Source organism: Microtus oregoni, unplaced genomic scaffold, assembly GCF_018167655.1.
Source record: "Microtus oregoni isolate MIOR12 unplaced genomic scaffold, Mior012 000013F_ref0000133, whole genome shotgun sequence".
Lineage (NCBI taxonomy): Eukaryota > Metazoa > Chordata > Mammalia > Rodentia > Cricetidae > Microtus > Microtus oregoni.
This window is the reverse complement of record NW_024543072.1, coordinates 43,306,996-43,321,479: the sequence shown is the minus strand read 5'-3', so window position 1 is coordinate 43,321,479 and position 14,484 is coordinate 43,306,996. Positions and strand designations below refer to the sequence as shown.

Sequence of the window (14,484 nt, the reverse complement as noted above, 5' to 3'; positions counted from 1 at the left end):
TCTATCTTGCATCCAGCTCTCATTTCCAGCTGCTAGACTCTGTTCCTGTTCTCCATTTGTGCAGAGGATTAGGATTTAGGACAGTGATTTGTAAGTCTTCCCTAAATAAATAACCGTTTATTATACGTAATTCTGAACGAGTGTGGGATTATTTTGTAACTTCCATCATCAAGAGCTCAGAACTCATGCTGGTTTGATTCAGCTTATAGAGGCTGTTGTTTTTGTTTGTGTGTTGTGTGGGTGGCTGGGATGCAGTGGGGGTGCACAAGAGCCACAGTGCCAGTGGCAGTCAGAGAACAACTTTCACAAGTCAGTTCTTTCCTCTCACTGTGTGGGTCCCAGGCAGCAAACTCTGGTAATCAGGCTTGGCAGAAGGTATCTTTAAAGGCTGAACCATCTCTCTAGACTGAATTTCTGGTTTTACACACAGCCTGTGTGGCTCTAAAGCAAATAGTTATTGGGTCAATTTTTGAGACACAATCTCCAGCAACTCAAAAATTAGACCTTGATTCAAGGCTGCTGAACAGCCACTGCCAATAACAAGCCTAGAACACTGGCCATCCTGGATGCTGGGAAACCCAGAATCAGAGACAGAAAAAAGGTGTAAAGTAATAAAAGGAATCTAAACTGAGATTCTCTGTTCTTGTCATGGCCATGAATAATAAAAGTTTCAGAGCTCTGCAGTAGCCACTAGCCACATGTTGCTATTAAAATTTTAATTAGCTAAAATTAAATATTGAGTTCTGCAGTCTCATGAACCACATTTCAAGGACCCATCAGTCATATGTGACTCGTGGCCACATACTGGACTATACAGATATAGAACATTTCCTCTATCACTGCAAGTCCTACTGCATAGTGCTGTACTGCAGTTTACCTATCAAGATAATTGCCAATGCTGCTTTCCTTAAAACCAATAATGCCTTCCAGCGATAAAACCTCTAACAGTCAACTATCTCCCTGGCTTGGTAATAAATAATACATTATTAATGCCTATAATATACAGACCAGATGTTTTACCTACAGTATCACAATGACTAAGAAAGCCTCTTCCACAGGTAGAATCTAAGATTCAGAAAGGGTAATCACTATTAAATAATAAAGCCAAACTTCAAATTGCTTTCTTAAAATCCAACTAGGCAGAGGTCAGAGATGTAGTTCAGTGGTAGAATGCCTGCATAGCATACATAAGACCCTGAGTTCAAGTCCTAGTACTGGGGGAAAAAACTTTGTGAACAAAACATTCATATACCAGTATAGATACTAGCATTGTCTTTTTAAAACAGTCTTTAAAATTCATGCTTGTGTGAATGCAAGCATACATGTCTTGCAGCACATGTGCAGAAATCAGAGGAAAACCCATGGGAGTTGGTTCTCTCCTTCTACCATATGGTTCAAATAGTCTTTGGGCCGATAGTAGGTGCTTTTAACTGCTAAGTCATCTCTTAGCCCAGCATTAACATTATCTTAAAAAGAAAAAGAAAATAGAACAAAGGAGGTCAACATTAAAAGTAAAGGGGAAAGAATGTCTCAAAACAGTAACAATGGTGGCATATCCAAGCATACTCCAGTAAAAAAGATATACACAAGGAATTTGATCCATTCAAACAGTGTAAGACCAAGGCCTTGTAGAATGAAATGAGTGCATCATTAACTCTAGCTTTCTAATCACATGCTCAGCCAGTCTCATAATTATCTCCTCTCAATAGGCTGGTGGAGAAAACAGACAAACAATATGATGACAAGGAAAACCTGTTTTAGCCTAAAATATGGATGCTAAGTACATTTCTCATTGTAATGAATAATTTGGTACACGGGTATTTAAACATCACTCCTTTGTGAGCTTACAATATTCAGCCAACCACTTAATTGTATACAATTGGCCAAGCCCCATCAATCTAGGGTTACTGAAAAGATCAATTCAGATTGGAACTTGGGGCACAGTGAATTCAAAGTAAAGACATTCTGTGAAACTCCTTGGCAACCAGTAAAATGGTGTTCCCAAGCAAGGCACTGACCTCAAATGACACCTTTTATTCAAATTCCAGCAGCATTTATTAGTTCCTGTAGCAAATGCCCTGAGACTCCCAAGTACCAAATAAAAAACAATTCTTCCCCTTCAACTTTTTTCCTACTCAGCAGAACCATTGCACAGAAAACATATCACAGTGATAACAGAATTGAATTTGAATGAGAGCAAGGGAATGAATGGGGTACATGGAAGGGATTGGAGAGAGAAAAGAGAAGGGAAAATGACATAATTATATTGCAATCTCAAAAGTTAAAAATAACAGAATCTGTACTAAGACAAAACTGAGTTCATAATCTTAATTCATCCTAAACTGTGCAGCCTTGGACAACTACCAGAGTATGAGATATTTTTCTTCAAAAATAAGATAAACACCTATGTCAACAGGCCTGTTGTAAAGATCACAAGAGAAACATCATCCAACAAATATATAAGTAGCTAAATGTGACAGATGGTGGGCTAGATACTAGATGGACAATATCTACTACCTGGCTGGACATTCAGCAAGCATCTGGTAAATGCTACACTATAACATCAAATCTAAAAAGCCACCAACAGCAACACACATCATTGGTTTATATACTTCTAAGACTGAAATACTATGTCAAACAGAAAAACAATATAGCATTAATTTTTAACACATCCCAATTTCATTTAAAATGTGAACTATATATAAAACCAATTAAAACACTGATTCAAGTCTTCATAATTTTTACTATACTCTCTGTTTTTCCTGTCTTTGATCATACTTTTTCTAAAACATCATGTAAGATACAAATTACAGACAGACACATACCACATTGTCTCATCTCTTTAAATCTTTTATGGACAAAGAATGGTAATACATGCCTATAATCACAGCACTTAGGAGGTTAAGGCAGGAGGATGGCAACTCTGAGGCAGTTCTGAGCTACATATTAAGATCCTGTCAATAAGTAAATAAATATTTACAATTCATACCCAGGAACATATCTTCACAGTGTTCTAGGCTTTTCAATCCCTCCCAGATCCTTTCCAGGTTCACTCTATAGACTGTCCAATGCTCTAATAAAATCAAACTCCGTTAGGTATATCTGGATATGGTGTAGGAGTTCCTTCTGTTTGTGTGTTGCTTTCATTGGTTAATGAATAAAGAAACTGCCTTGGCCTTATTGATAGGGCAGAACTTAGGTAGGCGAAGAAAACAACTGAATACTGGAAGAAGGGCAAAGTGAGAGAAGCCATGGCCTGAGATGGATGCCAGTTAGAATCTCCGGTAAGCCACTGTCACTGGCAATACACAGATTAATGGAGATGGGTTAAACTAATATGTAAGAGTTAGTCAATAAGAAGTTAGAGTTAATGGCCAGTGTTTTAATTAATACAGTTTCTGTGTGGTTATTTTAGGTGTAAGCTAGTCGGGTGGCCAAGACAAACAAAGGGCCCTCTCCTCATAGATATTCCCATTGCTCAACTTCATTCTTTCTGCCTACACTGCCTACAGTGTCCTTTTCCTTCTTACCTGTATGATAAAATTATATTCAATCGCTTGTATCTTACTGAAATAATACCACTGTAGATCCTTCTAATTTAAATGTCTTTGCTCTCTAGGGCAAAATCAATTGGTCATTCTTTTGTAATAAACAATATGTGTGTGTGAGTAATAATACACATATATGTATGTATGTATAATTAGAAGACTACGTAATTTAAAAATTACTCAAAAGTAAAAACTCATGCTGACTTTACCGCAGCACCCTGCATGATCCCAACTGTGTGTCATCATGTTAGAACCTAGTCTCTAAAATTTGACACCCTGCCTTTGCTTTCTAGCTCTAAGCACTTGCCAGCTATACAACCTACTCATCCTAAAACTCAATGTTTCTTCTAACAAGAATAATAATATACTTTGGATAGTGAAGATTAAAGTGCACACTAGAACACTCAATAAACATTAGCTGTGGTTATTATCATTATTGTTTTACTGTTGTTTTAAAAAGAAGGGAGGCACTCATGAATAATGAATATATTTAATACATGCTCTAATATCCTCTAGACCAGTGCTTCTCTACCTTCCTATGTTGCAACCCTGGTGACCCCCCAACCATAAAATTATTTTGTTCCTACCTCATACCTGCAATTTTGCTGTTATGAATTGTAATGTAAATCATTTTTGGAGATAGGGGGTTGCAAACCTCAGGTTAAGAACCACTGCTCTATGCACATTGTCCTGACTTTGGCTTGTCAACTTGAGCTATAGGAGTTAGGAAATATAGTCTTCACGTAACCTATGCTACAAAACAAGCAGAGGTATGTTACAGAGGAATACGCTATTCATTTCTTAACCTTCCTGAGTCTTCCTTTAATTTCTACCTGACCCCTCAAGCCTTTCTCTCTCTCTCCTCTTCTCCCCTCCCTTCCATAACCACTAAATAAATATCCAACCTCACTCTGCATGGTATGCCTATCCGTCTGTCTCTCACCCACTGCCACCACATGGTTCGCCACTGGGACCAGCCACCTTTGGAGACCTGCTGCATGGTCTCATGCGCCTGTCCCAGCCTGGGACTGGCTGCTCTCGGGACTGCTGCCCCCTGCCTGCTACCAAATGGCCTGCTGCCTGCTATCACATGGGGACCTGCAGGGTTTCTGCCACTGTAGCTACATGGGGATCTGCAGCAATTTTTAATAATCCATTACAATATGGCTGTGCTAAACCTAAGCAGCCAGCTGTAAGGCTGATCCCATGCAGTGTGTGACCTGTATGCCCTCAATTTATCCATTCAAAAACAAAGGTATTGAGTTTTTTTTTTCAATTCCAAAGCTAACTTTTTAGGACAAAATATTGTTTTTACTATAAAACTGCAAAGAACTAAAGTTGGGCAACCACTAGAAGCTCACTTAAGCCACTTGGATACATTTAAGAATGCACTTGTGATTTTTCATCTCAGTTTAAAAAAAAAATATCTTGACACGGGCTAGTCAACAAACGAATTTAAAAAATGACCATCACAACTAATTTATTATACAACTATATTATCATTGATGACTGTCTTCCTTAGTGTATACTAAAAAAGCTAAGAACAATTCATTAGAACAAATACTATAGATATCTGAAATATGAGCTCAAATGAACACAGACATTTTCTATAAAAACCTACATATGACATCTGACAGATAAAGCTTGAGGTTTCATCTCCCTAATATAAACCTGACTAACCAAGCACTACACATTATCTTTGAACTCACTGAAAAGAAGAGCTTTTTAATATATTCATCTTACTATATGCCAGGCATTGTTCTAAGAACTTTTTGTGGTTTGACTTATTTAATCCTCAACAGCTAGGCATGTTGCATACATATGCAATCCCAGCATTTTCTCAAAAGGCTGAGACCAAAGTATCAAAAGTTCAAACTACAGCTATAGTTCAGTAGTAGAGTGCTTACCTAATAGGTCAAGATCAGCCTGCATTACATAGTGAGACTGTCTCAATGACTTTGGAAATGTCAATTGAAGAAATGAATTTTGGAAATGAAGATTTTTGTAACAGTCCTACAAGAATTTTACTATCATCATTGCTAATTTACACAAAAGGAAAGCAAAGCACAAACATGTCAAGTGATGTGGGCTAGGGAAATGGCTCAGCAGGTAAAAGCACTTACCATACAAGCCTGATGACAAGCTCCATTCTCAGGACCCAGGGTAGAAAGAGGCAACCGACTCCTAACAGTTGTCCTCTGAGCTCCGCAAGTGTGCACTCACCATACACACACACACATTTATTAAGAAAAAACTAAATGACAAATGACTTGCTTGCAGTCACTAAGCTAGTAAGCCGGTGAGCCTTGATTTGAACCTACAGTCTGACTTTAGGTTCTCTGCGTTAACACACAAAGCCAATAAAATAAATCAGGATAACGGTTAGCTCAGCCACTGACCAAGCCAAATGACCTTCATCATTTAATCTCTCTGATTCCATTCTCACTTGGACAAAACTGGAACCAAACTGTTCCTTACAGGAACATGTAACCTTGACATAAACCTTAAAGCTAACTGCCACAACTGAGGCAATCAACAGCAATATCCACTTTCACATTCCTCTTTTTACAACTCATTCCCTTCTTCTTATGCTCATCGTATTAGCTGTTTATTCATAATGTTATGACCACTATGAGGAAACATAAATTAACAGAGGTGAATTCTGTCCTACTAAGGACTCTGCTGCCTCCAAACCCTACTGACAGAAAAGACCAGTCATCACTTCACCAGAATAGGTGATACAGAAACAGGTCAGTGGTACTGAAGGGGCCTCTCACTGTCTCATCTGTGCTCCTGTAACTAGGAGCAGCAGTATAGTTATTTAGAAGATCAGCCCCCCCCTCCTGAGACAGCACTAACAACCTACGTACACAGCCTGCTTTTAAGAGAAATGTTTTCTAAAGTGTTTATCACAAGATGTGACGTAAGCCCTCAAATAAATAAACAAACAAATCCTGGCTGCTGCTGTTATCACCACCACTACCACCACTGCTGCTATTTACACTCCCTCATAGAGGCAAGAGCTCCACAGTGTGAGACATAATTTCAATTCTAGTTTTATTGACTTAGCAGGTGAAATCCAGGGAAGCCAAATTTCTTTTCTCTACGGCCCTTCACTGTGTAGCAGGCACCAGGAAATCCTCACCCTACAGAATCCCTTATCCTCTCCCATGCTTTGTAAAAACAGAACATTCTTATTCAAGCTGCCTCCTAACTTTCTGAAATAAGTCCTGTGCTCACAGAGGGCACTGCTGAGCTGGTTATGATGACACATGCCTTTAATCCCTGCACTAGGGAGACACTCCTGAAGCATAGGCAGGAGAATCTCTGTGAGTTTGAGGTCAGCCGGGGCTACATAGTGAGACCCTATATTAAAAAAATAAAATAAACAAACAAAAAAAAACTTCATAAACCTACCACTCATTTGTCTTGGTTTTTTTTTTCCTTCTCCCACAGATACACAAAGTAGTTTCAGATGCTGTATGAAATGTAAGATCATACCCCTAGTGGTTAGTAACAGATGCACTTGTATATTGCATACTAAACATTCCTCAGTTTTTAGTTTCTAATATAGCATATCAATAGACATTGACATCCTTTATAATTTTAAGAGTTTCGTAGTGTACTAGGTAGGATTCAAAAAGCTTGAGAACCATTGCTCTAAGGCATTAAAAAAAAAAAGCATCCCACAAAGCACACTTTCTGGAGCTAGAGAGACAGCTCAGTTGATAAGAGTGCTTGCCTAGCATTAGTGAAAACTCTTGGGTTCTTTCTCCAGTATGGTGTAAACTGGGAATGGTAGCTCATGCCTACCAATCTCAGCACTAGAGGTAGAAGCAAAGGGATCAGAAATTCAAGGTCATCCAGCCAGGCTTACACGGAAATCCTTTTCTGGAAAGGGGGAAGAGGAGGAAGGAAAGACCAAGGGAAAGGGAATATGGGGAGATTAAGTGGAGGAGTGGAATAGAGACTGAGACTTCCCCACTTTCCTCTGTGACTGCATCCCACCTTTCTATCTTAAAAAGACCAACTGTTAGGGCTGAGGCCTGGGGACCTGGCTTGGTGGATACACAGTTCACTGCACAATCATGAAGACCTGAGTTTGGATCCTCATCCTCCATGTAAAATCCTGGTATGGCGAAATTCGTATGTAACACCTGAACAGGGGCAATGAAAGCAGGTGGATCCTTGAGGCTTTCTGACCATCCAGTCTAGCCAAATCAACAAGGTCCAGGTTCAGTGAGAGATATGTCTTCAAAAACTAAGAAGGAGCTGGGTGTGGTGGCACGTGCCTTTAATCCCAGCACTCAGTGCAGGCAGATCTCTCTGAGTTTGAGGCCAGCCTATTGTACACAGTGAGTTCCAGTGTACATTCCAAGGTCCTGTAGAGAGGCTGTTTAAATAAACAAAAGTGGGGCAAGGCTTTAATCTCAGCACTCAGGAAGTAGAGGCAGGTGGATCTCTGTGAGTTCTAGACCAGCTAGAGCCATATTTTGAGACCACCTAAAAAATAGATAAGATGGAGAGCAATAGAAGATACCTGATACTAACCTCTGGCTTCTAAACACAAATGCACACAGAAGTGCGCACAGAGGTGTTCACTATTTAATGACAGAGCGTACCTTAGGAATTACTTAGCTCCTTATTCCTGATCTAAGTACTTTATACTAGTATAGACCTCCTTCAATAATAAGACTTTAAAAAAAAAAACAACCTTTCCTACCTGAGTATTTTTGATTTAATAATTTATCTCAGTATTTCAAAGGGCTAGTGTAAGGTTCAGGACTGCTTTAATTTTGAACTTAATTTTGATGGACACCAGACTATCAAGGCACACATGAGATATAAGTTAATCGTGGATGTCAGAGGATATAAACACTGACTTCAAAAGGTTATCTTAACAACTGTGAACTTTTTGTCAGATCTAACGAAGTATTGCTACTTTACCTGGAGTCTGGCTAGGGGCTATTTCTAGATAAGTCAGTTGTCACTGCCATGCTGTTCGCTATGCCTACACACTGGCATTACCTCACAGCATCTCCTGTTGGGTCCCTTTAAGTTTTACTGACTTTGAAGGTTGACTGAGCTAAACTTAAACAGCATTCATTTACCTAGGCAAACTGTACTAACTGCTACCCGCTGACAATGAACAAAGAAGTGAGCAAATCACTGAAAACCCTGACTCCCTCAGAATTTTAAAACATTTGTGGGAAGCCTGCTTGGCAGAGTGCTACACCAATCCATTTACTAACATTTGGAAATGTTATTTCTTCCTTCTCGTATGCATAAAATTGACAAAACTAATGGTTTTAACACTATCTTGTCTCACTCCATAGAGTTTGGGGTACGCTGCTTTAGGGACTAAAAGTAAAAAGTACCTGAAACCCCCAGCAAGTATAACTCGGTCTCTCAAATGTTTTCCAAATGAGGACTGAAGCCAGGACTAGTTTTCCATGGTCACCCCAGGTCAAATAAGATTCTTAGGTTCTTATGATCTGGGCCTTCACCCAAAAGCTGATCCAAAATCAGCCTCAGAGATGGATAGACAAGTATAATCTTACCAGGATACTCACCCTAATATACTTTACAGAGACAATAAAGAACAGTTATAGCTTCCTGCTCTACTTTTATTCACTCATTTAAATCATATTTGTAAATGTCAGACATCTCACTAACAATCATTCATAAGCATTATTTAAAATATACTACACTGTACTTTATTTGTAGAAGTCCCATCAAGAAAAACTGTTTGTGCCCCATCGGGTGGCCAAACTGAAAATTTCAAACAAGTTCCGGCAAGGCAAGTGAACCCTAACTAATCAACATAATACCCCTGAGACACGGAAGCTGCAACACAAGCTTTCCCACAGGAGGGCTTTATAAGTGAAAATCAGAACAACATCACAGCAAGGCTTCCTTCCACCTGACAATGGGGAAGTGCAGTTTATGCAGTACGTTTTCCAGATCATGCAACATAAAATCAGTTCATCACATTGCTTTCTGTTTAAGGAAAATAAAAGTCTCCTGCTGGAGATGTAGTTCAGTGGTAGAGTGACTTGCTTAGCATGCCCAAAGCCCTGGGTTCAATCTCCAGCAATGGACACAAAAGATTTCACTGAATTTTCAAGTCACAACAAAATCTCAATTAAATTTTTTTTAATTTATTAATTTTTTGGCATATTTATTTATATGGAGGATTTTTGTTTTTTTGTTTTGAAGACAGGGTCTCACTATGTAGCTCTGGCTGTCCTGGAACTCACCATGTAGACCATGCTGGCCTCAACTCACAAAGATCTTTCTGCCTCTGACTCCCAAGTGCTGGAATTTAAGGCAAACATCACTATGCCTGGCTTTTCATTAAGTTTTTTGAAAAGATGTTTTTTTAAAACATTAATTTTATATTAGGATTTAAAAATAGTTCCTTAAATTCTCTTCATAAACATAATTAAACCAAAAAAAACCCCACAGAAATTTATAATTGAATGGGTGCTTGGATTATAAAAGGCTTACTTAGAAATCATCAAAGTTCAGTTCTCCAACACCACATACAGATAAACAACCTGAAACCCCAAAAGGAGGAAGTGATTTCATAGGGTCACACAGCTAATGTGACCTGGTTCCCAATACTGAAACATACAGTGCTCAAGAAACAAATCAGATGTGTGTGTGTGCGTCCACACATTTATATGAATCCAAATGGCTTAACCTTTCTAGACCTGAGTTTCTTTGCCTGAAAAAGCAAGGAAGTAGATAATCTTTAAAATTCCTTTTAATTCCTCAACTTTGGAGAGCTCACTGTTTTATGCTTATGCTTACTACAGTATACATTTAAAAAGTCATTCTTGGTTCCTGAGACACCAAAACACAGGACCCTAGAGAGAGAGAAAAAAAGATCATGTCAACAATCAAAGGCATCAAATATACTAGCCTTTATCTGATCACACTAGTCTATCTGGATGAAATTGGTCTGAGTTACTTTCAATTAACCTATTACAGATACAACCATTGATTCTAAAGTTTTTCAAAGGATTGTGCCAACACTTACTGATGTTCCATTTTCTACCCTGAGATTTGTATTCAGATTATCAGGAACAAAGATAGTCTCTCCTCATTTGTATTTATTCTTGGTAAAACTGTTCATAAAGCATCAACTAGAAGTCCTGTATATGGCCTTGCCTTGTTTATCTATTCTTTTGTGCTTATTCTGACTATGAATGCCACAATTTTTTAAAGACTAATAATTTTCAGGATGTTGACGTAATACTATCAATAATTTTAGTAATTCAGGAAATTAAAAGTTAAACCAAACACTTAGGAACTAGAATGGGCCTTAAAGGGCTTTGGCCCTTTATGTATTTCTCTATGGAAAAAAAGAGAGCAGGAAGAGCAAAAACATTCTCTCCAGGGCCTCACAGCTAACATACCAAATACCACATGTATCTATACTATTATATATAATTAAATATTATATAGAATTATAATGCAAGCAAAATGTTCAGTTTCCATCTAAAGCTCCACCTAACTCAAGTAATAATTAATAAACTGACATAAACAAAGAAACTGAACAGTTTCTGTTGGTCTGGGGCACTAGAAGCAACCTAAGCTTGAATTAAGGGAAATGCACCAAATTTCATCACTGGAGCTTCAAAAACAAATCCAAGTGTCTGTTCTGCCAACTGTTTTGGTCAGCATTATTTCCAACTACATGAAAACACATATTACAAAAAATTAAGCAAATCCTTAGCAAAAGCTAACTTTTTTATTATAGATACCTTTTTCCCCTATTTTTTGAGACAGTCTCTTCCCTGGCATTTTAAAGTCACTAACATTCCCAGACCTTAGCAATTCTTACTCATACCTCTATGCTATGTTTAAAGGAACAGCACCAAATCTTTAGAAATAATACACAGCACAAAGACTACACTATCATGCAAATGGATCCAACTTACAAAGAAAAAGCCCCTTATTTTTCACCTTGCCTATAGAACAATGAGTCTACCAAGAATAGGAGTTGCATACTAGGAATCTCTCTGTAGAATCAAATTTCAATTATCCACAATAAATGAATTTTTCTAAAAGTAAATTATAATTGGTCTGAGAAAGAAAATGCAGTTACTCTAAGGCATAGGAATTCTGTCCCTCAGTGGCCAATCTAGAGTAACCATTTAGAAATAATAGTAACCAAATAGACTACGTAAATTGAGGAGTCCCAGAGTCACTGTGGTTACTCCAGCCACAAAGCTGACATTACAAATCAAGGGTTAATTGCATTTTTAAACTAAATCATATGATTCCCCTTCCAGGCCAAGATAGTCCAAGTTAATTCTATAAAATAGTCAAATGTTGAAATACTTCAAACAAATCATAGGATACGTCCTACCACTGTTACTCTGACCAGAAATCAAGCGTTCCACACTGTATAATAAATAGTAAGATATGCTTCGGCATGCTCCGGTCCCAGTCTCTCTAAAGAACTGACAGTGGTGCTGAAAGTGCCCGCAGTGGGATGAAAAGCCAAGGCCCTCCTTTCAATGAAACCCACCATCTGGAGGCTAGCCAAGGTTTTAAAACTGACTGAATGTTATTACAAACATTAAATCAACACTCTACAGCCTGAACTGTTAGAGCCTTTTCTTACAGAATGCGGTTAAAGAACCCTACAAGCAAACTGGCAAGAAACTATCAATAATAAGCCATTCGTCTCCAGCATTAAATACAGTATATTGTAAGTAAACTTATTTTACAATCTTCAAGATTCTGTTTAACCTAACTACACCCTTCCCCCACCCCAGGTCTCCAATTATTACACTGGCTGCATGAATAAATGAACTTACTGCTGTTGCCTAAACATCCTATCACTAAATTTATATAAAGTTAAAAAGAGATCCAAAATATTTTAATTCATAAAACCTAGCCAGTCTGTGTGTGTGTGTGCGCGCGCTCCTATTGATTTTATACTCTTTGTTCCTGCTCATACCATAGATGTGAATTCCTGGAGGTTAGAGACCCAGCTGTCTTTCTCTATCCAGGAGATGAGCTACTAGCTTCTGAGAATAACCTATTGCAAGCTCAAAAACCCTTCAGGGACCCTACCTTCTAAATATGTGAGTGGATTTCCCTGTCTTTACTGTTCCCAATATTGACTCAAGGTTCCTTACACTATCTATTATATAGCCTCCAAAAGCTGTGGAAGAAGAAACTGAGAGGAAGGGAGGAACATGACTCCTGTAACACACAAGTAAGGTACAGTATTTACATTACAGTGATTTTTCTCCCTAACAAAAAACTTAGCAGAAAATCTGAAATTTGAAAAGATCCTCTTGCCTCCTTCCTCTTCCCTCCATTCCAAAACCTGAGAAGAGTGAAAATCCAAAGATGAGGTTCCTCTGTATAGTTCGTGCAAACAGTACAAAGACTAGACACCGTCTCCTTATCAAAACAGAACTATTAGTTCAATGCGTTTGGAAACTATAACCACTGCATTAGGTGAAACTCATTTCACCAAGTTTCAATCCTGTTATAAAGCCTTTGTCAACAGTGGGCAAGTGGGGGTAAGCCGACGGGCTCGGTGGCCTGAAGGCAATCGCTCGAGGGGGCTTATCTTGCAAGAGCACGATTCCTTGGCGAGAGATGAGCGGCGAGAAGCACCTAACCTTAGCTAGGGGGTAATCTTCCGCGGTGGGGACCGGAGGTCAGCGGGAAATGAGAGAGGGTGGCGCCGAACCGCCGCGACCCCGGGCCGCCGTCACACCTGCGGCTCAGCCTCCCACCACCATTCCTCAGCCCCAGCCCGGCTGTGCCCTTCCTCTCGCCGCCGCCTGCACATCCGTTACCCCGGCGGCAGAGGGCTGCGGGGGAGGGGAAGGACGGCCTGGCCGCCGGGGGCCAGAAGCGCCGGGGATGCCGCAGGGGCTCCCCGCGGCGGTGGGTCAAAGTCCGCCCCGGCCGGGGAGCTCACGGCGGCGGCTGAGGTCGCGACTGGGGAGATGGCAGCCCCTTCCGAGCCCGCCCCAAACCCGGCCGCCGCGGGTACCTCATACTGGATGTACTGCTTCCTCCACTCGGGAGTGATGTGCGCGGAGAGGTGCTCGGCGAACTTCATCCTGCCGTGTCCCCCTCACTCCCACCCGGCTCCGGCAGCTACAGGCGGCGGCGGCGGCAACTGCGACTCCGACTCCTCCCCACATGGGCCCCGGCGCTGCGCGGAGCTGCGCTTCTCTCCTCCTCCGCCGCCGCCGAGGTCTCCTCAGAGCCGCCCTCCCGCCATCTTCCTCCTCCTCTCCATAGCCCCGCCCCGCCCCGCCCTCTAGACGTCATCGCCATGGTAACCGCCTACGCCGCTCGAACGGAGGGGGCGGGATACAGGGCGGGGCCTCCGGGGGCTTTCCTCTATACTCCGCCTCTTTGGGCCGGACGAGGTAAAGGCACCGCCCCTGACCTCTTCCGCCTATCTCTGTCTTCTACAGCTGCTTTCTACAGTCTGCCTGGGAAGCAGAACTGTTGTTATTTCAATTAATATTATTACTGGAGCAACAATAATCCACACAAGACGCTTATATTTGCAGAGAACTGTGCAAATATTTTTTCCATCTTAATATTGATTCTTCATAAAACCCTTAAAGATGAATCAGCACTAATCCAAATTGAATAGTTGAAACAGTTAAGAGGCAAATGCATTTAAAGGAACTGTATTTGCATGCTCTAGGGGCTCAATAAATGCTTGTCGAGTTCAATTTAAAATGTCAGTGCCAAAAAATTTGTGCTGTTTCTGTCCACGTAATTGTCTGTTTAGTCTTGGAGTTACAAGAAAAGCCAAAACACCTGGATACAAACCAGGACTGAGCCGGGCAGTAGTGGCGCACGCCTTTAATCCCAGTACTCGAGAGGCAGAGGCAGGCGGATCTCTGTGAGTTCGAGGCCAGCCTGGTCTACAAGA

The 14,484-nt window shown here is 40.4% G+C and overlaps 1 protein-coding gene across 1 annotated transcript in view; it reads right to left on the bottom strand.

The window, feature by feature from the left end:
• Xpr1 (xenotropic and polytropic retrovirus receptor 1) overlaps positions 1–13,814 on the bottom strand; it is a 158,421-nt gene extending 144,607 nt beyond the window's left edge. Inside the window, exon 1 of the mRNA XM_041662278.1 lies at positions 13,582–13,814. Coding sequence (XP_041518212.1) covers positions 13,582–13,650 — 69 coding nt within the window. The 5' untranslated portion in view covers positions 13,651–13,814. The remainder of the gene's footprint in view (positions 1–13,581) is intronic.
• Between the last annotated feature and the right edge of the window lie 670 nt (positions 13,815–14,484).